The sequence below is a fragment of the Sminthopsis crassicaudata genome, chromosome 2 (assembly GCF_048593235.1).
Source record: "Sminthopsis crassicaudata isolate SCR6 chromosome 2, ASM4859323v1, whole genome shotgun sequence".
NCBI classification, from domain to species: Eukaryota; Metazoa; Chordata; class Mammalia; order Dasyuromorphia; family Dasyuridae; genus Sminthopsis; species Sminthopsis crassicaudata.
In genome coordinates, this window is record NC_133618.1 from 646587168 (window position 1) to 646614289 (window position 27122).

A 27122-nucleotide genomic window follows, 5' to 3' on the forward strand; every position below is an offset into this window, starting at 1 on the left:
AGCATAGAAGAGTTTTCACTAAAAAAAAATGTTTTCTCACTTAAAGGGCCAAGGACTGATTTGAGAAAAGCCTCATATGTTCTGGGATCTCTTAGGGACCAAGCTTTCCTTTGAAAATAGAAAGTTTTCTTTCTTTTTCTTTGTAAGTTAGTCATGATCAAACTTGGACTGTATGGAGGGTCCATAATAGAAAGGCTTAGTGGGAAAAGGAGAGAATGAGTGATCCAGTACTCCCTGAACTCAGTGCTATTCTTGTTGTATCATTTAGTACCCATCTGTGTAGCAAGGTCCCTCAGTGGGGGAAGAAAGAACAAGGACCCTAGCCCCATAGACTCATGGACCTATCCTTTTATATGAGCACCAAGGCAAACTAGTTTGGTTTTTCACTTTAATGGTGAGGGAGTGACTTCCAATTAACCTTATGTTTCTAAAAGCATTTTTCCCCTTCATGCTCAGAGAACACTGGAAGGGAGACACATTTCCTCTTCTATTTCTTTTTTTCCTTTTAATTATTTGTAATGAACCTCTTAATAAGGACCAAGATAGATGATTTGTCCATTAGAATTTAGTAAATTATATTTGCCTGCTGAACTTGTATTGCTATATATTTGGGGGTATGGAAGAATGTTAACCATTAAATTTTATTATGAACTATCACATAGACTTTTCCTAAGGGCTAGTACAAAGCAGTGGGGAAAGGGTTAAAAAAATCTGAGGCAGAACCTCCCCAAGTCACTAAAGAGCTATCTAAGATTCAGGTGGAACTTGGGATTTTGCCAAATTATACTCCATTGGATTTGCTGAGGGAAATAAATAATAAAACTTGAGGAGGGGGAGTAGAAGAGTGGAGATGAATTGAATCAATCTATCACACCTCAGATATACTTGATAAAATTATCAGGTGAGACTATGCCTTGATTGAATCTATCAGAAGTATGAACAAGGCCTGGATTTTCCTCTCTGAATCAATCATAGGTATTTTAATTAGGTTTAACAAGTCATCTAGGTTGGTTGAGAGACTTGGTCTGCCCAGTGAGGCTTGCACTTCATCAGGCTAGTTTGGAAAAGGGAACTTGGAAGAATAATGATACAGAAGAGAGAAGTTCTAGGTCAGTTCCTAGGAATGAATCACTTATGAGGGAAGGAGGAAAGTTTTGATTTTATCCCTGTTCTCAGGCTTGGTTCCCACCTCCTTGACAATGAAGGATTGGGAGTCAAAGAATACAGATTTTTTTATTAGTATTCAAATCCTAGCAGTATGTATGGGAGAACTGTCAGCATCTATATAGGAGCAAAGAACAAATTAGACAAGGAGAGGAAACTCACAATTTTATAAGGAGACCAGGAGAAAATCTACCCCATGTCTCCTAAGAAAGGGAAAAAGGGATTTTCAGCAGCTAGGAGCTCTGAGTTACCCCTCAACCACATGTGCTCCATCCTCTTAATCTCTGTATTCTGTCTATAGTGATAGGAGAGTGTATCACAGACTTTTGGGGGGGGATATTTGATACTAAATGTTACTATTTACTACCTAACTAAGTCTGGCTGACTAACTGATTTCAATTGATGATGATTATGGAAAGGGGAAGAGCACACCAGAAAAATTTATGAGAAATAACATTAGAAAACTACCTGAACTCGTCAGGGCCCCCTTTAATACACTTTGAGGTGTTACAGCTGATGTAGCAATTGTACTCTGTGGACCCAGGATCTGAATGAGTGGGAATTAGAAGAGTGTGTAACACACACACACACACACACACACACACACACACACACACCTGCTTTATTATTCTTTAGTCAATTTACTACTATACTATTTCTCTTTCCCATTTTACTAACAAAGCTCTTTTTAAGTTGGCTATAAATCCAGTTCTTTACTTCACCAGTCACTTGCAATTTGGCTTTAGCATTCACTTTTGTACTACTCTCTTAAAATATGGTCAGTGACCTCATAATCCCTTTCAAACAATGGCTTTTAAAAACTGCCATCATCCTCACTTACTTGTCTACCACACTTGGACACAGTCAACTCCCTGTCTAGTGGAGAATTTTTGTTCACTTGGCTTCGGGGACAGCATTCTCTTCGCTCTGTTCCCACCTTTCAAACAATCCATCAATAGTCTTGAATTCTTCCCAGCTCCTCTCCTTAAGGTTAGTGTTTCTATCTTTGATTTTTTTTTTTACATTTTCCCCCTGATTGTCTCATTCATTCCCATAACTTCAACTATTGCCAGGATGCAGATGACTTCTAAATCTATATTTCTATATCTCTTCTTGATCTTTACCTAAAAATACTTAGACATCTCCACATGAATGTTCTCAGAGAATTTAAATGGCAAGATTCACCAAGTGTTTGAGTCACAAGGTTTAAAGGTCATTACAAATCAAGAAACCTTAGAAATCATCTAGTTTCCACTCCCCCATTTTACAGGTATAGCATTCTCTCAGGAGCCACTTTCTGAAATCACACTCACATTAATGAAGTAGGTCTCTAGTGTGTAGTTACTATACTATTTGTGGGAGCAAGATTTTTAAAGAATAAACTGAAGATATGGTTTTCTTGTATTCCTACCCATTAGCCTCTCCACTGATGCCCTCTCCATTGATGTAACTGGTTTTGAGAAAGGGCAGTTTTTTAAGCTAGTATATAAAGACTTGTTATAAAAACAGTCCCTCAAATAGAGGTACACTCTCCTCTTTTATACAAAAGGTCTTTGGAGATATCAGACTCAAACTTAGAAAATACAAAAAGTCAAATGGAAAATTAATAGCCTCTGGTTACTGAAAATCCTTTGAAGTACATAATATGTGTAGCTCTGCTGAACTTTTAGTCATTAGCCACCACCTATCAAGAGACATTGCTACTGATCTGGTTGGGCATTTTGGACCTTTTAACTTTTTGAAGTTCATAACATCATCACCTATTCAAGGAGAGAATTTCTAATCTTCCTAACTGCCCCAAACCCAAGACAATTTCATCAGAGTTCTTTCTCATTGGATTGAATTAGTGCTCAACTCATGACTAGAATCCTTATTATTGAATTGGCTTGTTGTATCATACATAAACTAAAAGATATCTCTTACTCTTCTAGCTAATCACAACTATATGTGTGTGTCTTCAATTATCTTTATTCAGTGATCAAAACATTTCTTCCAGATTGATCATCTTAATTTCTTCTAATTCCTAGGGCTTTTTATGACTATATTAATTGAGGGTAGAAAGGTCCTAGACTTACAATGAAGCTGTTGCCCAAAGAGGTAAAACAATTTGTTCATTGTCATACAAATATTCTTTTATAAAATATTTAGATGGTAATATTATGGTGAGCCTAAGACATTAAATTCCAATATATAAATTGTTATATATATATTTTTCAAAATAGTTAGGGGGCTAGATTTTAAACTTTTTCTTATGGATAAGAGATGTAAATAGCAATGTGTAGACACTTTAAAAGGGCTAAAGAAATGGGATCTTGATACATCCAACAATAGAAAAGACCTTTATCACAAACAGGAGAAATAAGAAAAGCTGAAAGCTATTTCGATAACAATCTTGTTACAGGTGTGCTAGCTTTTTAAATACCTCAAATGTTGACTGGTATTGAATTAACCTCAACTTGAATGTTTTCATTTAAATTTCTTTCGAATCTCTGTACATTTCCATTACAGCTGCATCTTCTTCTTTAATATCTCTCTTATAAGATCCAAAATATACCAGAAAAATAACAAAGTGCTTCAGAAAGCAGGCAGTATAACTATGGATGGGATGCTATACAAATGGGTTTCATGGCTTTTGATTGCTAGTGGAAGTTCCAACTTGAAGTTCCTCAAAAATATATAATTTCAGTGAATAGAGCTTTGGATTGCTAGGATTTAGGAAGAACTAAATTCATATCCGGCCTCAGACACTTATTAGCCATGTAACCTTAAGCAAGTCACTTGGTCTCTGTCAGCCTCATTTTCCTCAACTGCAAAAAAAGAATATATTATCTACTTCTCACAGTTGTTGTGAGGATCAAATGAGATATCTGTAAAACACTTAACAGTTAGGATCAAATGAGATATTTGTAAAGCACTTAACACTGTGCCTGGCACATGGTAGCAATTTAATGTTTGTTCTTTCCCCTTCACCTTATTATACCTGTACCCTAACCCGCATCCCAGTTTCAGGGATCTTTGGGGGAAACTCAGAGGATTTCCACCAATTGGACAAAGACATTATGGTATATGAATGTAATGTAATACTATTGTGATGTAAATAATAATATTCAAGAGAAACTTGGGAAGACAAAATGAGCCAAAAAACAATTTATATTCTAATTGTGAAAAATAATATCGAATGACTTCATTCTAATCATGCAATGATCAGTCATGTTTCTGGATGACAGATGAAGAATGCTATCCATCTCTTCTTGAAGGAGAGGTGTAAGATGATATAAAATAAGACACATTTTTAGACATGGCCATTGTGGGAATTTGTTTTGTTTTTCACAAACCTGGGTATCGCCCTTCTGTGTTACAAGGATTTTATTTTTCATTGAATAAGGAATGGAAATCAGAGAGGGGAAAAACGCCAACCCAACAACAATCCTTGATAATTGAATTTTTTTAAAAAGGGATCTTTGAGAGCAATTTCAGACGGTCATTGTCTTGGGTGTGTGTTTGGTGGATGGCTGGGCTTTTTGGTAAACCTCCAACATCCTAATTCCAGAATTTATTATAATGTAATATATGTGGGAAAGTGAGTGAGGATGGTAAAGAATAATTCCAGGACTTTTCCGAGCACCGTAATTCACTGCGTATAACTCGACACCATGTGTATAACCCTACACTTTCTTCAATTAAACTTTGCCGGCTCTGGCAAAGTCAAGGTGCCAGGTACTCTACTGGGGTTGCTGGTGAAAGTAGAGCCCCAGAGTGTTTCCCACAGCGAGATGGGACAAAAGCAAGCCAAGAGAGATTAAGGCAGGGGCACAGCAACGCACGAGCAGAAGCTGGAACAAACTCTGCGGCTCTGGTCCCCCACCGTGCAGAGGGAACATTAATCTTCAAAGAGCGCAAGCGCAATCGCAGTCACCGTTGCTTAGCAACGAAACACGCTATTCCACCTGTGAGCTCAGGTTCCGTAGTCTCGATTTACCTGCGTAGTGAGCAGATAATAGGTTGGATTGATTGCAGGAGGAAATCGGGAAGAAATTCGCTGCTGCTGAGGGTGAGTGCAGATTTGAGGATGGAATGACTCCATTTCTGCACAGCCGGGCCGTGGACCAGTTAGCTCCCCCCAAACCAGCTTCGTTTTCAATACTTAATGTTAATACTTTGGGATAAAAAGGAAAACTGTCCTAGACTAACATGCCAGGAGGGGATTGTCCACCTATACAAATGGACGGATAAGGATCCGTTTTGCTGTGATCCTTTTCTCTCCTTCAAGCCCTTTGTCAAAGCAAATATCCTTGTTCCTAAATTATTTTTTCCTTTTCCATTTTTTTTAGTCTAATCTTTTTCAAATTGCTTTTTCCACGATGTATTATTAGACTAACGGCCTTTTATGTCTCTCCATAAAGTTTACATCTTGTTAGATGATTTTCAAGTGTGGCTACTACTCTCAAGCTTCACTTTTGAGAAAAAAAATAGCCAGTGAAGGCCCCAGCATCAAAGCCTATTTGATCTTGAACCAGTTGCAAAATCTAACTTAGCACTGGCCTAAGAGAACAATGTAGTGTAATAAACTATAAGGTCATCTATTTGGAGCTGGAAGTCTCTTTAGAGGCCATTTAGCTTAACCATTCCAATTTTATTGATAAGGAAAACAGATGGAGGCAATGTAGTCTCACTAAAGTCACAGAAGTAGTAATATACTTTTTGGATATGGCCCCTTGCATACACAGACCAGGTCCACAGAGAGTGGCTGCTGCTGCTGTTCTGGATTCCAGTCATACCCTGGGAGTCCCTTGTATTTCTAGTACAGTTGCTGATGACCTCATATAATGTCCCTATTATGGAACAATAGAAGCTTTTAGTAAAGGGATTTACTGAGAAGATAGGGCAAGAGCAGTTGTTGTAAATCCCCTACCACCCCCCAAATGAGATACATACAAGGTCTCTTGGGGACATAAGTTTAGAAAAGGTAAAACTCCCAAAATGAGATACATACAAGGTCTCTTGGGGACATAAGTTTAGAAAAGGTACAAGTAAAGAGACAATATATGTGACCAAGGGATAACTCTCAAATCTTTGGTTTGAGGGAATTCAGTTTTTTTTTTTTTAAATATGTATCTTTAGAATAAAAGCTCCTTAAGGACAGTCCTTAAGGGACTGTGTTTCTTTTTTCCACTGCTTAGAATAGTACTTGGCATATAGTAAATGCTAGTTGACTTATTTACTGAGGATATTCCCCTCCCCATGAATATCTAATATAATTAGATTCTAGCATTAACAATAAAACATGTAAAATAAATTAATAGCATAAGATAGGCAAAGAAGAGATAAGACCACCTTTATTTGTTTTTGAAATGGTGATTTATTTAGAAAATCTAAAGAATAAGCAAAGAAACTGAATGGGTAGTTTCAGTAAAGTTGCAGACTATAAAAATCAACAATACTTCTAAATCTAAGAAGCAAAGACAAAAAAGGAAATTTCATTCAAAATATCTATAAAATATATAAAGCATTTAGGGGTGAATCTACCAAAATATACTTATTAGTCATATAGATTCAATTACAAAATGATTCCTAAGGAAATCAAACGGGACTTAAATAGTTGGAGTATTATTCTGTACTCAGGGCTGGGTTGTACTAGTGTAATAAAAATCTCAATAGTACCAGAATTGATATATAGATTTAATGTAGTCAATTAATCACTAAGTATTTATTAAGCATTTAAGGTATGCCAAGTATGGTAGTGTGATTAAAGAGATAAAGATAAAATAACTAAACTATTCCTGAGGAAGCTAGCTCACTAAGGAGGTTTTAGTCACTCAACTTCCTTGATAAGTAATGATTGTGATTATTTTTATGACTAAGTGAGCCAAGACTTGGTAAGGTGATAGACTTATAAAAAGGCTCAAGTTTATCTTGACTCCTTAAATAATTGGAATGTTAAAGCAAATGTAGCTATATTTACAACAATAATGATTGCTCTTATACTAAATTTCAGTGTCTCATTTGGTCTAATAAAGCCAAGTTTTTTTCGGAAGGCAAGAAGCTTGCCTTATTTTCTTAAGTTAGTGCAGTGAATAGAACACTAGACCTGTATTCAGGAGGACTCATCTTCATGAGTCCAAATCCAGCCTCAGACCACTTATTAGCTGTGTGACCTTGGGCAAGTCATTTAACTTTGTTTGCTTGGTTTCCTCATCTATAAAATGACCTGAAGAAGAAAATATCAAACCACTCTAGTATCTTCGACAAGAAAACTCCAAATAGGGTTACAAGCAATTGGACAGGATTGTGTCTGAAATGACTGAACAACAAGAAGCTGCGTATAAAAACTCACTAGATGTTTGACCATCATGGCAGTCTGATTCTTGATCTGCAAAATGAAAATCAACATTTCTTCAAATAAAAGTTACTGTGGTGAGTAGAGAAGAGCTCCATGTTGAAATTCACGACATTTGGGTGGTTCTGCTTTTTGTGACACTAACTGTGCAATCTAACACAAGGCACTTATTTTCTCTAGACCTCAGATTCCTAATCTACAAAATGAAGATTTTGTACTAGAATGATTTCTACAACCCCTTCTACTTCTACTATTTAGATATTTCTAAATCAGAATATTTAGAAGTAAAAAAAAACTTGATAGCCAACAATGTTTGTCTTAACTCTTTGATGTTCATCAAAAATTAGTTTGGCTAGAGAAGAAACAATTTTTGATTACAATTTCATTATCCTTTGCATCCTTAATTAGAGTCTGGCTCTTATGACGGTGAGACTCAGATACATTCTCTGGAGTTGAAATGTAGGATTTTTGTTTCTTTAAGCAGAACTCAAGTAGTTCAGAAAACTTTATTTACCTGGGTGCACAGTTGATTGAGAAAGTTGCTGAAATGGGAAACCAATTAAATCTAATGCTATTTAGTAATGATATTTAGTTTCTTCAACTGTAAAATGGGAATGATAATAGAATCTTTCTCCCAGGGTGGCTGTGAGGATCAAATCAAATTGTACATCTCAAAGTGTTTTATAAATACTAGCTATTATTATTATTATTATTATTATTATTATTATTATTATTATTATTATAGATAAGTACTGAGCTGAGAAGGGACTATTAGTCTGAAATCATAAACTAGTAAGCAGCAGAGTTGGGATTTGAATCAGTTTTCTAATTCTGAATCCTGTATTTTTTTTAATTGAGTGGAAATTATTTCATCCTTTGTATTTGACTTCTTAATGACAAGAATGAAACCTAGAACATAGTAGGGCCATGATACTTATTGTCTGATTAACTGAAAAAAAATAGATTGAACCATGTTGCAGCTCAAATGCTAGGATTAGGAGCTTGTATTTTGTTTTCTTCATATTCAATTTAGAATCACCATATGCTAAGACCATAAACTATACTGGAACATTTAAGGGATCCAGTTGAAAATTGTTATTTCCTATTTAGTAGGTGACAAGGGAAATAATGAGCTCATATCTACTTTTACTCCAATCTGCCCAAAATAGCATTACACTTTGCATGCTAAGTTTGCTTTCTGATACCTTCTCCATTTGTTGTATCACTGGAAGGCACTGGGAGGAAGAAGATCTATTCTGTTTGCTGGCTTACTAATCTGTTTGTCCATTAATGGCTGAACAGTTTTAGGCCAGTTTGTGACTGTGATGATGAGACTAGTGCTGATTAGTTAACATGATTCCTATTGACAGCCAGTGACAATGATATATTCCATGATTATTTCTAGCATCCCTTGAGTGTAAAATTCCTGGATCGTTTGTGGACTACATTAATAATAATGTTAGCAATAAAACCAATAATGGAATATTCAGAGAGAGCTTCATGAAAGACGCAAAAGTGGAGCTGGTCTTGAAGATTAGATAAGATCTGGATAGACAGAAGGGAGAAGAGAGGATATTGCAGAGGGGGAAGCACCACAAGAGAAAGCAACATCGAGGAGCAGTGTTGGAGAATTGTGAGAAGTAACATTGCATAGGCAAGGTCTTGAATACTGGACAGAAATTTTAAATAGCAGGTATAGGAACAGTGGAAAGTTTTTGAACAAGGCAGTGACATCATGAAAAATGTTTAAAGATTAATATGTCAAGAGACCTAAAAAAGGGATTCTTTTTTGTATGTATTATGGAAGCCCATAGATTGTCTCAGAAGTAATAATTAAAAAGCATAACTGAAGGAAACACCAACTTTCAGTTGAATCTGACTCTCTATGATCCCATTTGGGATTTTTTTGGCAAAGATACTAAAGTGGGTTGCATTTTCCTTTACAGTTTACTTTACAGATGAGGATCTGAGGCAAACAGGCTTAAGTGACTTGCTCAGGGTCTAGTAAGTGCCTATGGTTAGATTTGAACTTAGGGGGATATGTCTTCCTGACTCCAAGCCCCTGTAGCTTATTTACTGGGTCACTGAGCAGACCTGTATTTGATAGTGCACTAATAATGCACATAATAATAATGAGTGGTAAAATCAGAACTGGGTTCAAATTATCTGAGAGCCTCTGGACCCATTGCTACCCCCCCAAAAAATACTATGATGTTGCCCATGGCCTCTAAAGGGCTTTGGGAAGGATAAGAAACTTTCTCCCTTTTCTTTCCCTATATCCCCTTTCATCTTTCCATGATCCCCATTTTTCCACCTCCCCCACTAACCTGGTTCTTTCTTAGCATTATGTCTGTCTGTTCCTGGGATCTCATCATGTGAAAGGTGGATTTGTGGTAAGCTATCTACATGATTAAATCAGAAGCCAGAATTTCCAATGCAATACTTAATTTTTTTTAATTTTAGTTTTCTAAAAATAACATTATACTACTGACCAGGAGGATATAAAGTTGATATTTGTTTCTCCAGTGAGGACACTGGATTCATGGAGAAATTCCAGCTTTTGCGCTGGATAGCTGATCCTCAGGTAAGATTCACGCCATCTGTAAGTCAAGCATTAAGACATGATTATATTTATGCTTATATGGACCAAAAAAATAACATGCCTTTTAAATTCTATTGGAAATATTCTAAAAGGCTGCAAGGTAATATGGGAAATATGTGATGCAGTCTATGTATCTATTTCTGTCCTTTTCTTTCTTTTCCTGCTGCTAGCTTGGCATCCAGGATCTTCCAATCTGGTTCCACTCTAACTATCCAACCTGTACTTCTCCATCAATGATAGGATTCAATTTGACTAGTCTATCCCTCAATCCACAACCATGCTCTCCTGCCTTAATTCACATTGTTCCCCTTGAACAATGTTCTGTCCTTCTTTCTGAACATCTAAGACAGTAGATTCAAACTCAAATAAAATCTTATCCCTGATCACTACATGTTGCCTTAGAAAACCACAAATCAGCATCATCTATGTTGTCTTGTATTTTTATTTATTAAACATTTCTGAGTAATCGTGTTTCTCACTTCAGTACCTCTGATCTAAGTCCTACCTTTCTTTTGACTTCAGCTCCACTCCTCCCGCCACCAAGGAAACCACAGTATCATTCAAATGTCATTTGTAATACTGCATTACCATTTAAAACTATTTATAGCTCCCTAATCATATTCTAAGAATAGTAAGGTCTAGATTGGTCTAGGCTTTTATCTTACAGTGTTTTATTCCTTCCAGAATACTAGTATATTATTAGTACTAATGTTCTATAATGTTTATTATTTTCCTCCTCCCCAGGAGGAGCTAAGCATAAAATTGTGTTAAATTATAATAGAATATATATATATATATATACATACATAATGGGTATTTATAGTAATTTAAAACTGTCTTTAATACTTATTCAGATATATAGACAAGTATTTTTACATAGTTGGTATATATATGTGTATGTATATAAATAGAACCCATGAAATGTCACTAATTTAGTTTGTTTCACTTTGCAACATTACACAGAATTATATATTTCTATTTTGCCATTATGTTTTGTCATTCCCTATGATGACTTATTTTTTTTCATTGACCATTTTATTAATACAAGGAATTTAAATTGTTTCCTGTTTTTCACTGATCTGTATAGTTTTATTAAGCTAAGTAATTTCCATGACACATATTTCCAATATGAAGACTTCCAGATTGATTGTTTATATGAGTATGTCACCACTTTGACTATTTGTCAAATGACTATTTGACAAATATACATATTTACTCTCTTGTATCTGTTCCTTATATATTTAGTGAGATTATAGCTTCTGTTCTATTGTTTTATATCTCCTTATAATTTGCAAATCACTTTCTTCACAAAAATCATGGAAGGCAGGTAAGAAATATAAGTGATTTTATTCAGTTTTACAAATAAAGAAACTGAGGCTCAAAGAGGTGTCTGATTACCTTTGATCATATGACAAAAAAGTGTTGAAGATTTGAACCCAGATCTTCTGGCTCTGAGTCCACCAAAATGTCTTTCTCTGATTTATTTAAATTTTGTATGGTTTTTAGGAGTATAATCTCATGTCTTTTTTTAAAAACAGGAATTTGTTGAGATTGACATATTTAAATAATTCTGTACATTGAGTTCTGTCCTCTTAAGTCAGGGAGAGTGGAGTTTTATTCCTTTTTTCAACTCACCAAAGGATCTTAGGAATGTCACTTAACTTTTCAGTATCCCCAAGATAAGTCTGATAAGATTGTAAATTGCAGAACAGTGGAAGTAAGGAAATTCCCCATACTGATAAAATCCCAGGTTTAGCTCCCCAGATTTCTAATTTGTTAAATCTTCAGAATAAGTTTGTAGTATCTATTTTTATATTTAAAACAAATGATTGAAACATTTTTTTTCAATTAAAAAACCCAAAACATTACAAAAAAGATGTTTTTCAACTATGTGATTTTTGGTTGATTGCTTTTCTTATGATTCAATGGCTTTTTCTAACAAAAAGATTTCTCAGCTATGTATCATGCCCTTCCTTTATAGCTAATAGTACAATTGTAGGGAATGATTGGCAGAGTTTGTTTTCCTTCATGTCTCAAACTATAAGTCTGACCATATCAAATATGTTTCAAATATATTTGTGTCAGGATTTTTCCTAAGATCATTTAGATAACTGATTTCAAATTTTTAATGGTTAAATTTTGAATTTTTCCTTGCTATTTTACATTGGTTCGGGCAAAGTACAATCAACACATGACTTAGATTCAAGAGAGATTGAGATTCTCCCTCCCACACTGTAGATTCTTGGCAAGTCACTCAATTTTTCAGAGCATCAATTTCCTTATTTGTCCAATGCAAATAGTGCTTTTAGTACTTGACTCACAGGGATATTAAGAAGATCAAATGAGGTAATTCATCTAGAACTCACTCTAAACATAGATCTCTAAACATAAACATATCATGTATTCTCTCATCTCCATACTTCTGGTCACATTAATTCCCTATGTTATAAATGTTTTTTTTTTTCCTTCCCTCCTTCAACTGTCTAAAGTTTCTGCTTATATTTGAAAATCCAAGTCAAATGCTACCTCTTTCTATTTCCCTGAAATAGGGAATGATAATCTTTGCCACTTTCTCATCTCAGACTCTACATAGTATTATTTGATATATCTTTAACATACTTAACATATTCTATTAACATATCATAGTCATTTTTAAATGTATATGATCTTTATTTAAGACAGTCAAGCATGGATCATAAATGCTACCCAAACTTGCTTTTCACCAAGTGCCTAACACTATGCTCTTATACCCTAGCTTCTTAAACTGGGGTTCATGATCACCCCATATGGAGACTTATAACTGAATGTGGGGGTTATGAAATGATGATTAGCAGTAAATGTTTGATTTATATAGCTATATATCTGGAGTCATGTAAAAATTTCCCCAGGTGAAAAGAGTTTTCAAATAGAAAAAGTTTAAGAAGCCCTGCTCTTTACTAAAAGTGCTTAAAATATGCATCAAAGTGAATGAATCAACATAGTGTATATTACTTGAAGACAAGAAACTATCACATTTTGATGAATCCTTAGATACTGTTTCATTCACTGCATAATTGATATTCTATTGACAAGCCAAGATCGGGCAACAAGGAATTCAATAATGAGACACAGGGTTAAAGTGGGAAACAGAATTTCTTCATCTTTTGCATCACTAGCCATATGACTTTTAAACAATATACTTTATCCACTCTGGGTTTCAATTTCCTCACTTGAAAAATGAAGGAGTTAGACATGTATATTCTGATTTGAGGGAATCCATACCTATAATTTTTGCTGGTGTGGGGGAGCTCTTAGTGGGGAAACTTCCTTCAATGTAATCCTACAAACATTTTGCAAATTATAGTTTTAAATAACTTAGACACCTGGAGGTGGGGAATTTGTCCAAGATAACACATAGTATATGTTAAGAGTCAGTAGATGAACCAATATCATAGTAACTCAGAGGTCATATACTGTGCTACCCTGTTTCATATATAGATTTTTCTTTATCTGTATATATTATATATATGTATATATATGTGTGTGTATATTTATCCATATATACATATATATGTATTTTTGCAGGTACTTAGTACCTCAAACAACTTTCTAAAACTAAATTACAGAACAATTGGTAGTATCTTCACTAGTTGTTCCTTATAAAAATGAAGTCCCAGACCTCCATCCCTGAAAAAAACAAAAACAATAGTAACAAGACACACATACCAAAAAGCAATACACCCAAACCTGAATAGTTTGAAAGAAAGGACTGAAATGATACAGTATTTTAGGTGGTAGTCTTATTTTGGTTATATTATTCATTCTTGTGTGACTTGACTCTTGACACTTTTTAAGGGTTTTTTTGGGGGGTGGAGTTATAAAATGAGAATAAACACAAAATATTTAAAAGATAGAATACTAGAAGGATTCATATATGACTACTTATTAGGATTGTTGTAGAGGAGAATCCTTTATGGAATTAAATGAATGACATTCAAAGAGTTTATGATTTTAATGAACAAAAGCATAAACTTACAAAGGAATATTAAGAGTTCCTTAGAAGATGAAATTCTCTATGACTAATTAATTATTCAGGGTGGGCTGTTTCTCTTCCCATCTCCCCCAATCCAGTCATATTTTGTCCTCTTTTAATAAAAAAAATTCTACTTCCTTTCTATTTAACAAAGCACAAGGTCAAGTTTAGAAATCTTTAAAGAGCCTCTTGGTCAATGCCAGATTTTTTAAAAAAATCATACCATTATTTCCCATCTTGGATTTCAGGGATAGGTTCTGAGTGATTCTTTCAACAAAGCTTTGCCCTCTACTCCTAGTTAAAGTGGAAAAGATTGCTAGAAGCCCTCCTCTTTATTATTTATTAAAATAAAGTTATTAATGACCAATTTCCAAGTAAGTTTTATTCTAAAATTTCACCAAAAAATTTACAAATTGATTGTTAGAAAATGTGTAAATGTTATGGAAACAGATTAAGTGGATTCTGGCCAGGACTTCTATCGGATATTTGATGTCACCTTTTTATAAAACCTAGGCAATGTCTGACTCAGCCCTCATCCTTAGGCAAGACTTCAACTGATTGACCCGTTTCTTAGTTGGCCACTTTGAGGAAAGCATCATTAGAATGATCCATTTCCTGATTTATACGTTAAAGGAAAATTTAATCCAAGAGATATTTAACTTAATTTTGAACAGTGACTTTATGCTGGACATTTTCCCTAATGAGAGAAAAACTTTGGTGAATCTTGATAGTCAGACTCTGAGTGGTACTCATAGAAGAAACTTGCTTTGGAATTAACAACCTTTCACCCCTACTGGAGCCATGAATTACCTGGATCAGTTTTTTTTTTGAGATTCAGTCTTGGCAACATCAGATGCAGGTAATTTTTTTTCCTTCCTGTCTGTTTTTGATGCATTTTCTTTCTAAACATGACCAAAAATAGAGAAAAAAGGTTTTTTTTTCATAAAATTTATGCTACTTTTGTGAACCACCCCCATATTTGTTTATGTTATAGAAAATTCGAGGACTTCACCATTACCTGTTTAAAAGAATTTTGATGAAGAGAAGCTAAGAAGCTTTTCCGTTCTCCTTTTCCCAATCCAAATACTACTTATCCTCCCAAGTCCAGTTCAAGCTTCACCTGCTTCTTGAAGCCTTCTCTGCTCATCTCAATCTATAATCTTTCTCACAAACTAATTTTTGTACAACTTTTCACATATCGTCTTTTATTGCTATTTACTATTTCACACTTATTGATCTTAAACTCAAGATTAAGGATTCTATTTTATACATGTAACTATGAGATCTAGCACAGCAAGTAATGTTTGTTGAAAAAAAGAAGAAATTAATGATTCCTGGACTTCTCCTTTTTTATTCTCTTTATTTCACTAGTCATCAAATTCTATTCTTCCTCTGAAATAGGTCATCTTTTCCCTTTGTGCTTTAGTTCTATTGCCATTCCATTCATGCTTATTATAATATGCCTACATGACAGCAACCTCAGCGTGTTTTCTCTTAATTCTCCTGTGTCTCCCCTTTGATACGTTGTGTATTCCTGCTAGGTTAATCTTAAAAAACAAACAAAAAACAAACTACTTTCACCATGCTATTTATTACTTAGCAAATATATAAATACCTATAGGAATTGGAACTGAGCTTTTATCAGCACAGAGAATTCCAGGTGTTGGAATTCTTTGTATCCCTACATATCAGAATATCATTACTAGCTAGATCACTTTGTAGAGATGATTGAGCCATATAAAAGAAAACTCCCTTAACCAGGGTGATACAGCTATTAAATGGTAAGAGTGGGATTTGAAACTTGTTTTTCCTGACTTCAAGACTAATAGTCTACTCACTTTGGTGCTGATTCTATGGACTTCTATTATAAAATCTAAAGTCATCTTTGAAAACTGCACTTGAGTCATACTTTCCTTATTTCCCAGTTTTCTTCAACAAGAATCTTGATTGTCTATGAAAGCTAATATACCTTCATTTTAAGTTTGAGGAATTTAGACCCAAGTGAGATTAAATCACCCAAGGCAGTAACTGGGAGTCAAATTTAGGTTCTTTGATTCTAACTAAATCAAGGGTCATTTCCATTTCCTCATACGATCTCAATTCTGTTCCTTCCCCTACAATTATAATGTTCTCTTCAGTGTACTCTATTTCATGTCTTCCTCTCCTCCCCAAAAACCTTATAATCCCGTAATATGCCCAAAGATGTTTAACTATTCACTGATTCCTAGTACAATTGTTGCATGGATCTCAATTCCCCAATTAAATTATAAGATACTTGACGTCAGTTACTAAGCCATATGTCTTTTTTCCCCCATGGCACCTAGCTCAGATTTGATCACATGATGAGTACTAAGTATAATTTCTTATGTTATTTTTCTCATCATTAGAAAGGAAAAATTCTTTAAAATATATTATTTTACTCATAATATTATTTGATGATGTTTTTATTCACACCAAAGTTTCTTGATGTAGATTTCTTATACTTAATGGTATTTCATTTTTCTAATTACATGTAAAGGATTTTCAGCATTCATTGTTGTAAGATTTTTAGCTCCATTTTTTATTTCTCCCTTTCTTAGCTCCTCCCTCCAAAAGATAAGGAGTCTGATGTAGAATAAACATGCACAATCATTTAAATATATTTCCAAATCAGTCATATTGTAAAGGGAAAAACCATGAGAAAAAAAAAAGACAAGCAAAGAAAAAAAAGAGAGATAAAAATAAAATGCTTTGATTTGCTTTCAGCTCTCTCTGGATTCAGATGGTATTTTCCATCCCAAGGTAATTGGAATTGTCTTGAATCACAAGATAACTGAGAATAACTAAATCTATTCTAGTTGATTATTGCATAATCTTGCTGTTACTGTGTGCCATGTTCTCCTGGTTCTGCTTACCTCATTTAGTATCAGTTCATGTAAGTCTTTCCAGACCTTTCTAAATTCAGCTTGCTTGATGTAGACTTTATTTTTTAGAAAATTCATTTAACTTTTTTTTTTAAAACCCAATGCCATATATGCAAACTCCTATAACATTGACTGTTTCCATCCTGTCATCTTTTGTCAATTGTTTGGTATGAAGTGAAACCTCAGAAGAGTTCTGATTTACATTTCTCTCAATAGAGATGCTTACTTTGGAATGATAATAATGACTATCCCCTATTTTATTCATTTCTATGGAACTGAGGAAAACTTTTTTATTAAATAGGGCAGGATTTTTTTTTAGGTCTTTGCTCTTTTCATGTAATTTATACAATATCTTCCTATATTCCCTGATATTTTTTCATCTCAAATTAGGCTCAAGAAAGATGATTATGTATAGGTCTGAGTAATGGTTTGGTGATATCCCTAACCAATGAAACATTTTTAAAATAGAAAACTCACTTAAGACTCTATACTAGCAAAAAGTTATGCTAATATATGTGTAAAATTTTGATGTTAAGAGGTGAATATTCAAGAAGAAAAGCTGATTATTAAAATATGGAGGAAAGGTTCCATTTTCAGTAGTATTTAAAAAAATATTCACATTAATAGTTAATAAAGACTCATCTATTTCTTCAAGAGGGGGCAATTTCAGAACTCCAAACTTGTCCTGCCACATGCGAGGTTTCTGTTCTGGATAAGTTTCCAAAATTGTTTTCTAGAAAGAAAAAAATCAGTAAGTGGTTTAATATCTTGTTATCTTTTGATTTTTCTAATATATATATGTAAAACTTCTGAGTTGTAAAACTTGGATTCCTTATTAGATATATAGATTAGGATTCAGATTATGGATATAGATAGTAACCTATGTCTTTAAAATAGAAAGAATTTCCATTCAATAAAAAAAAGCAATAGAAAGAGAATTGGAGTAGAAATCATTAAACCTGGGTTTTAGCCCTAAATGTCATCTTAGTAGATGTAATTGTAAGACAAAAGTTTTTATATCTCTGAATTTTCATTATACTTATTTTTAAAAGATTATTATTTTATATTTAAAATACTTATTTAAAAACAGATATTGGAGTAGAATAAGAATTCCTTCATGTTCTTTATCTTATAGGACTGGAGAAGAAATGATCAAATAAAAAGTAGTGATTTTAAACTGTAAAACGCTATACAAATGTTAGTTATTATATGTCAAGTAGTCTGAAAATAGTACCTTGTACTTAGTAGTAGTTCCTCAGTAAATATTGGTTGACTGACTGAGAATAAGGTCACTTTTAGGTAAATTTGGCATTGGAATTTTGAACTTATCAAGATGATAGCAAGGCAATAAAATATATTTTTAAAATATCCCACAGCTAAGGAATTTTTAGATCATACTTTAAATAACCATGTGATGTAACAGTTGGAAAGCATTTTAGTGGCAACTGAATTCAAAATTTAACTTGAAAAAGAACTCTTGTTCTAAGACCTGACAAGTGGTCATTCACCTTCTGTCTGAATTACTCAAATAAAGAGTTCCCAAGGAAGCCCAACATACTTTGAAACAAATTTGCCTAATTTTGCATCTTTGAACTTGCATCTATTACTCATTGCTTTCCCTTTTATAGCTAAACTAAATGCACTGCAAACTAGGATCCATTAAATAAATTAAACCAATGGTCTCTAGACTTGTGTAATATTAGAAAAAAATTTGGAGCATGTACCCCCACTATTGTGTAGCTTAGCTTATTTATAAAATATAGATTTACTATAGAATTATGTACTAATAGTTATATGCATATAAAAATAAAAAATATAAATGATAAGATGAATGTTAAAATAATATTTGATTCTGGAATCAATAGAGAGGTACCAGGGTTTATTAAGTAACAGAATAAGATGGTCAGACCTTTGCTTTAGGAAAATTACTTTGAAAACTAACTGGGAAAAGATGATGCAGGAAGACCAGTTAGGAAGCTGTGGCAGTAGCCCAGTTGAGAGAAGAGTAGGGCTTAAATGAGAGTGGATAGTGGCTGTGGAAATAGGAGCAGAGAACAGATGTGAGATGAAAAAGCAGTATATGAATGTAAAATGAGGGCAACTGAGAAGTCAAGTGGAATAGAAACCTGGTAATTGGAATGGTGGTGGTGCCCTTGATAGTGAGAGAGAAATTTGGAATATGGGAGGATAGGGGGCAGGGCAGGGAAAGAAAAAGTCAATGTAATAAGATGTGCCATTGATTATCACAATCTATTTATGCTTGTGTTGTTCAAGATAATTCACTTCTGTTCTATTCAGAAAGAGACTAGGTGAGTTCTTACCAGTCACTTTCTTCAAGTACAGAGATTACTCCCCAAGAAGCACCGGCTATAGTAAAAGGTTATCTAGGGACAGGGAGTGGAGGAAGAATTTTCTCAGTGGAAACTATGCAGGTCCTAAGAGTAGCAGTTAGTTCAGTTCACAGCTGCTCTGAGGGACTGATACCTCCTAAAGAATGGGGCAAGGTAAGACATTTGCACAGCAAGAGGGTACCCAGTAAGGAAGTGTCGGGGAATAAGAGGAATTTGGTTATGCTGGCTGTGCTTATGTTGGCTTCTTACTCTCTGGTTGATCTTAAAGCCAGTGGAGATAGGATGAATTCACCTTGATCCCCAACTCTGTGTTATGGCCTTTTGCTTAATCAACACTGTTCTAAACAGTGAAAATTAAAATAAACAATGAGTAAAGGAGCAGCAAGATAGAGAAACTTGCTAAGAGCCTCCTCAAACAAAGAGGGGAATTCTTATTGGTTGGTAAGTGTGGTTTGTGGGAAAATAGGAATCTATAAATTCATCCAATATTTGGGGAAATTAGAAAGTACAGTAATAATGATGAAAAGAAAAAAAGGTCGATGTGATGAGCAATATAAATGGAGCTACAATTTTATGGAGGCATGCAGTCTATCCCAAAGCAAATCATCTTCTCCAACTTTTCCTACCATGAGTTATTTTAATTCTATCTCCTGGAAATTATTGGCACTATGAAAAAAGGCAACAACTTATCTTTGGTTGAATTTTAGTATATTTTTGGTGATTAAGATATAAAAAAGAAATATATCTAGCTCTTTAAAAATTGTTAGTGTTCTTTTATTTGGAGTCATAATCAGAGGAATGTTAATAGATCAGTGTAAATTTTCTGTACTGCATGGACAAGAAAAGAGGTAGGGAGGAAATCTGCATCTGAGTAAAATGAAAGTATATTAGAGAGAATAATTTATCTTTTATATATTATAGATAAACTCAGGTAAAGGGTTCATTAATGATGGGTTTATCTGTATCATCTAATGATTGTATTAATATCAACTAAAATGAAAAGTTCAGATGGAATTTTTCAGTATATCACAGACATTTTCTTGATATTTGGAAACTTTGCTCTATTTTGGTATTTCCTATTGACACATTTAGACTTAAAAAAAAATCTAGTCCCATGACTTCATCAATGAAGAAAACTTCATCCCTGATGAAGACTGGAAGCTTCTAAAATGTATAGTCTGAAATATTTGCTTGAGGGCAGTGAGATTTTAAATGCTTTGTCCAGGGTTATAACACTCACAATGAATCAGAGGAGTTTTCCTAACTAGAAGTCAGGTCATCTACTCTCTTCTCTGTCTCTAGATAATTAGACATAATCAATACTTTCTAATTTATTCATAACAAATTAATAAATACTCTGAAGTAAGTTTTTAGTGAGATACTTTTACAACTCAGTTCTATATCCCTAGCAGTGTGTGGCTACTGACTTGTAATCTCAATATTTGGCACCTCTGGTCAGATATCAGTGTCTGAGACCTGAGGTAAAACAAGTCTTGAAGGCAAAGAACAGTTGTTTTTTTTTTTTTGTTAATCATTTTTTATTTCATGGTGAGGGGAGAAAGAATAGTATTTTTAAATGTTAACCGAGACAGGATATATGCATGAGTATTTTTTTTATAACATTATCCCTTGTATTCATTTTTCCAAATTATCTACTCCCTCCCCTAGATGACAGGCAATCCCTTACATTTTACATGTGAAAGAACAGCTTTTATAAGGATTGACTTTCCTGATGTGCAGATTGGTTTTTGTAAGTGCCTTGTACATAGTTGTTGCTCAACAGATATTTGGTAGATAAATATTTAGCTTTTTTTTTTTTTTTTTTTTTTTTTGTAATCCTCATTAGACTAAATTCCTTGAATTTCCTTACCATATTTGCTAGAAAACTAAGTAAATCTAGAAAACAAAACCAAGGATAACTATATATAAATAATGATGATTATGATAACAGTATTTCTATAGCACCTTCCGTTTGACAAATCACTGTGCTGAACTCTTTACAATTATCTCATTTGATATCCTCTTAACAATCCTAAAATGAAATAAGTGAATTTAACTGACTTGCCCAAAGGGACATAATTAGTGTCTGAGATTAGATTGGAACTCAAGTCTTCTTATCAGCATGTCTTGAGCTCTATTGTAGTACTTAACTATTTTTAACATTGAGCTGCTAAAATATTTTTTAAAAAGAAATTTGCCACCTTGATAAATTTATATGCTGAAAAAAGCCAGCAAACAATTGAACAAATGTTCAGACTGTGTGACATAATGATGCAATAAATACATGAGATGTAATAAATACTCATATAGAATTGGGGCCGAACATTCTATTTAAATTTAATCTAGACTAAGGCAAGTAAATGGAGGAAAAAAAACAACAAAACAAACCAATCACCATCTATCATTGCTGGGAGAAGAAACAAAATTTAAAGTGATTAGTACTTTTACTATTGCAAAAAAATTATCACTTCCCTATTTTTAAATTTCAGTAGAATTCTGGGGTCAGTCTTAATTTATAGATATAAGAATAACACATGACCAAAGAAAAAGAATCCAATATTTCCATTTTGCCTCACTTCCAAAATAGTATTGTTCAGGAAAAGAAATAAGGTATGAAGAAAAGCACAAAATAATCATATTTCTAGAAATTCAAGGAGCCAGCATAATCTAGTTCAGAGGAGCAGACTTTGGAGTCGAGAAATCCTGGGTTCAAGTACTGCTGATGATACATATTGATTCTGTAGACATGGACAAGTTCCCTAGGCAACTTTTTAAGACCTAGTGTTCCAGATGAATGGAAGATCTGCATTAGTGGAAAGAGTTTCCATGATGAGACCTCCCTAGAAAGATGAAATCAAAAGTCGAATGAAAACAACAAAAACAGCAATAGCAAAAAGCAGTTTGTTTCCTCTGATATTATTAGTATACTGAGCAGTCCAATAAAAAGAACTATTTTCTTCACTGCAGACAATTTTGAGCTCCAAGAAGCTGAGGTAACACACGCCTAAAATGTAAAGATCTTTATTGAAAGAAATAAACCAGAGGAAAACAAGTAACTTTTCTATCTGAAAGCTGATTATCAACAGAAAGGCATCTTGATCTTTTGTTTATTAGGTGCTACAAAAATTCTATGAAGATGTAAAGTCAAGGAAACACCAACTATTTTCAATGAAGTGTTTAGAAAAGATTAATTATCAAGAGTACTTTGTTTCCAGTTTACAATGTGGTTTTAGATTGCAATTTTTTTACTTTGTGATCTTGGGAAAATCATTTGGCCTTTACTGTACTCATTTGTAAAATCTGAGAATTGGACCAGATGACTGATAAGGTTTCAGTCAACAATCTCTAATCTTATGAAACAGAAGTTATAATTATAGAAAGTATTATGACTCTTGTTTTCACTTTTCCTAGATGAGGCTCCAATACCAATACTCCTAAAATAAATTCTATATTATTGCAAAATATTGTAAAATTCAAGGGAATTAACTAGTAACTTTTGTAAATTACAAAGGGAAAAAAGGATGTTGAATACTTAAAAAAAAAAACCTTGATTTTTAAATACATACAATCATGACATATGCAATAAGAACTGAGTTTGTTGTTGAGCCATAGTTATTGGTGAAACTAGTCGAGATGACTCACTTTTTGGTATTCGTCACGTTTTTTCTGGAACTGAATTTCCTCTGCTTTCAGTTTTTGTGCTATTTCCAGTTCCAAAAGGCTTTCCATTTTCTCCTCACTCAGTTGAAGCTTCTCTAGCATTTTCTATTGTTATAAAAATCCAAAAGAAGAACTGAAAGAATTAGATTACCTGTTAATAAAAGTATCTGGCCTATATGGATGGGTAGATGGGTGGGGGGAAGGGGAGGAAGACAGGAGAGAGGGAATCATAGCCCAATAAAGAACTTTGAGCTTATGACTAAGCTTTTTGCTATCCTGAAGGTGGTTAACAAACCACTAACCATAAGGTTTCTGAAACCAGATGTGTTAGTCTCTAAATTTATATTGCAAATTCCTGACTTCAGGAGTTTCTGCAACCAAAGTACCTTTGAGAGTTGAGTTGGGACTAAGAAATCAACTCTATCCTGAAGTTGCCCTGCTGATTCTCTTTCTGAGATTGAGTCCAGGTGTCCCTGAAATGCAGTATAGAGAGGAAATCTGGACATCCCTAGGGCTTTTCTACAGATGCAGTTACTCCAGGGAATCCTGAAAATCAATAGTAAAACAGACCCCATGTACACACACCTGATGACGAACATCAATTTTTCTCCTGTATTCATAAATCCAAAATGCCAGGTACTCTATTGGATCTGGTGGTCGATGCTCAACCACCTTAGCAAGACCCTGAACTAAGCATGCTCCCAAGCACTTCTTCAAGTATTCAGACTCCATAGGGATTTCCTGTAAAAGCATCGGTATTGAGGCATATTTTTCAATCACAGACCAGATTTTTAAATGGAAACATTCTAAGCACCCATAGATTTATGACAGAGTACTTGCTAATACCAAACCACTTTAGATTCTTAATCTCATTCCTGTTTTTTTTTTTTTTTTTTAAATGCATGTGTTGGTTGGCAGCAATAAGTATACACAAATATCCTGAATATATTTTTTCTTGAAGCACCCATAGATTTACCATGGAATACTTGCTAACACCAACCTTAGATTCTTAATTTCATTCCTATGTCCATTTTTAAAAATTGCATAAATTTTGGCAGCAACAAGTACACTCCAATATTCTAAATATATCTCCCCACCCCCAAGTTTGAGTGATCTGAATCTGGATTAACAGAACTTTGATAAAATCATCAAGGCTGACAAAAGTTCTGTTTATTCAGTGTAAGAAGACAGTTTGGACTTTTCAGCAGAACCACCTTACCAACAACCTTTCACCCTTAGGTGGGGAGAATATCTCCAAGCAAGCTGTTTCCAATAAGGGTTCTGTCCTCATCCTATTAGTTATGCTATTGTGATGTAGATGCCTACTGCTTCATGTTGTCATAAAGGCTTTACTCATTGGAAAGAATTTCAAATTGTTTTACAAATGTAATGTTGAAAGGCCAGTTGACTTTAAGCTAATGTTTACCTCCTACCTCTGCCCACTTTCCAGGAAGATAAAGAAGCCTGAGGAGTTGGGAATCTGAGGATCTTAATCAAAAAGTCTGTTATCAATTATGACTTGTTTGCTCTTGAGTATTTGAGTTATCTCCAGAGCTTGGTTTCCTTCTCTGTAGAAGGGTTTGGATTTTGAGGTCCCTTATGGCTCCCTATTTAAATTAAATAATTGTGGCTTAATATAATAGAATACTAAATACTCGTAGCTTAATAAATGATTGCTTTCTCTCAGAGATATTTGGATTCAGAGGCAAACCAATAAAAATATCCATTCATTGAACCCTCCCATTTCATGGTGCATTTCAGGAATTTGGGAGCTCCCAGTGTAGTCAACTGTATTTGCCTGATGTGTTTGTTCTCTGTGCTTCATATGTCCTTCCCCATGGCTAGCCATGCTTTACAGCAGAGCAGGGCTTCTTAAACATTTTCCACTTAAGGCCTTTCCAGAGAAATTTTTACATGACTCCAGGCGTAATAGGTATTGAAAATACTTATACAGGGGCAACTGGGTGGCACAGTGGATAGAGCACCAGCCTTGAATTCAGGAGGATCGGAGTTCAAATGTGATCTCAGATACTTAACACTTCCTAGCTGTGTGACCCTGAACAAGTCACTTAACCCCAGCCTCAGGGAAAAAAAAAAAATACAAATCAAACATCTACTAATTATGACTTCATAATCCCCACATCAGATCCTATCTGGGATCCCAAAGAAGCTGGTCAATAGAGTACTGGATCTAGTAAGAGATTCAAATCCTAGTTCTATCCTTCAGTTCTATTCAATAAACATTGTTATGCTTGAGTGATCTGAATATTCTCTGTTCCAAGAACTGTGCTAAACTCTGTGACTTTAGGCAGTCATTTAATTTTTTTTCTAGGTTTTCACTTTTTCATTTATAAAATGTTAAAATTGGACATTGGACTAATCTCTATAAGAGCTATAAATCCTTGGATTTCTGTGAGCTCAGGCCTATTAAAAACCAGTTCCATGTTCTTTTGTTTCTTGTTTCCCAATTCCCAGAGTGTAAAAAACAAAAAAAGATCCTGAGAGACCTGGAAGCATTCAGTAAGTCAAAAAATTAAGTGTTTACTCTGTGAAAGTTTCTGAGTGATGCTTTTTAGGGTTACCAAAAAAAAAAAAAAAAAAAAAAAAAGGCAAAAGACCCTCATTGGAGGAATTGGGATGTACCACTAATTGGAAGAGCACAGTGAATGGGCATGACTTTTACTGGTTTATCTCTGAATCCAAATGTACCTGACTGCAACGAGATAAATAATACAAAATCTAATCAAATATAAGATACATGTCTTGCCCATGTAAGATATGTATGTCTACGTGGCTTGTCTAATTGCATTTAGACAACTCAGTTCTACTGTACACACACACACACACTTTTCAGTACCCATGTGTCTTTTAGTAAATCTATCCTAAACTCATCACTGAGAGTCTCCAGCACCAAAATGTCCCTTTAAGTAGTTGTTCCAGCACTTTTGGCGAGAGATCTGCTTTCTAGACCCTCGGGGTTGCTTTAATAGTTTACCCTCCTTTAATAAGTGTCTCCTTCGGGGATGCAAAGGAGAGCCCCATATATACCGCAAAGTCAATTCTCATGATCCAGGGCAACCCTGGAAAAGCAAGGCTCAAATAGAGGGGATGCTTTAAACAGCTGCAGCATCTACGGGATCTCTTAGCACCTTCCTTCCCCTTCTCCCTCTATTTGTCCAGGATCCAGGTAAGCGGCCCTTACGTGTCACCCATCCTGACACCTTAGAGAACCTCAAGCTCGCTCCCGCTCCCCTTTTTCCATTGTCCCTCCCTTCTGTCCCATTCCTGCGTTAGGGCGCATGCGCCAGGCCTCCGTTACCTAGCAAAGGAAGAGACGCGAACTCAGCGATAGTGAATGTGTGCTGGGGACGCTGTGGTCTCTGCGCCGGGTGGAGAGGAGCGGGTTTTCGGGGCTTTGCAGCTATTGTCGGTCTCTGAGTCGTCCTAGCCGTCAGGGGACAAGGAGAGGTAGTTGTTGGCGGTCGTGGTGGGGCCGGCAGTTCTGGGGAAGGGTGGTCGTACACCTTGTGCAGGGTATGAGATTGGTCTCTTTCCAATCCCAGTCTGCACAAGCTAGGGCAAGACTCTTTAATGTTAACTCGGGCTTCTGTAAAACGAGGGAGTTGAACTCTGTGCCTCAGTTTCCCCATCTCTGAAGTGAGAGAGTTGAACTATGAGACCTATTCTTTGACCTTTTTATTTTTCGATTACCCCGTCCTCCTTTACTACTGACCATTTCTTCTTCTCCCTTCTCCATCACTTCCCGTCTTCTCTCTTTCACTCTCTCCCCTAGTTCCTGTCTTCTCCTTCCTTTCTATTATCCCCTTTCTCTTCCTTCTCCTTTCCTCCTCCTTAACCTTCTCTCCTTCCAACCATTTCTTTTTTCCCAATAATTTCCTCCCTTATGCTTTTTCTCTTTTCATCCCTTCTCTCCCCCTTTCTCCTTTTCCATCCTTTTTCCTCTCTCACTTTTCTTCCTTCTCTTCTCTTCCTCCTCACTTCCAATCTCTTCCTTCTTCCTTCCTCCTCCCAACCCTACACATAACCTTCCTGTTTCCTCCCTCTTCAGCTTCCTCCTTTCTCCTCTGATCCT

General features: G+C 34.8%; 2 protein-coding genes across 7 annotated transcripts in view; one reads left to right on the plus strand and one right to left on the minus strand.

Annotated features, from left to right (window-relative positions):
• The first annotated feature begins 2006 nt into the window (after positions 1–2006).
• DYDC1 (DPY30 domain containing 1) overlaps positions 2007–27122 on the plus strand; it is a 43621-nt gene continuing 18505 nt past the window's right edge. For 3 of the 6 annotated variants that reach the window (XM_074296664.1, XM_074296669.1, XM_074296670.1), the window contains exon 1: positions 26360–26497. The gene's annotated coding sequence lies outside the window, so the exon portion shown is untranslated. Of the gene's footprint in view, positions 2155–26359; positions 26498–27122 lie in introns of those variants that run through there. The other 3 variants (XM_074296665.1, XM_074296666.1, XM_074296668.1) reach the window with 3 other exon arrangements.
• On the minus strand, positions 9937–24307 carry DYDC2 (DPY30 domain containing 2). The gene is made up of 6 exons (XM_074285272.1): positions 24249–24307; positions 23615–23770; positions 23012–23134; positions 17638–17751; positions 14926–15017; positions 9937–10101 (listed from the first exon to the last, which is right to left on the minus strand). Exons 2-5 carry the CDS (start codon positions 23759–23761, stop codon positions 14931–14933), a joined length of 471 nt encoding a protein of 156 aa, XP_074141373.1. The 5' UTR covers positions 23762–23770; positions 24249–24307; the 3' UTR covers positions 9937–10101; positions 14926–14930.

Coding starts and splice junctions, on each gene's coding strand:
- DYDC2 (XM_074285272.1), bottom strand. CDS start 23,761: ATGGAGTCTGAATACTTGAAGAAGTGCTTGGGAGCATGCTTAGTTCAG. Junction 17,752..23,011: donor AACGTGACGAATACCAAAAA/GTGAGTCATCTC, acceptor TTTTCTTTCTAG/AAAACAATTTTGGAAACTTA. Junction 15,018..17,637: donor AGTCTTTATTAACTATTAAT/GTGAATATTTTT, acceptor GGTCATGTTTAG/AAAGAAAATGCATCAAAAAC.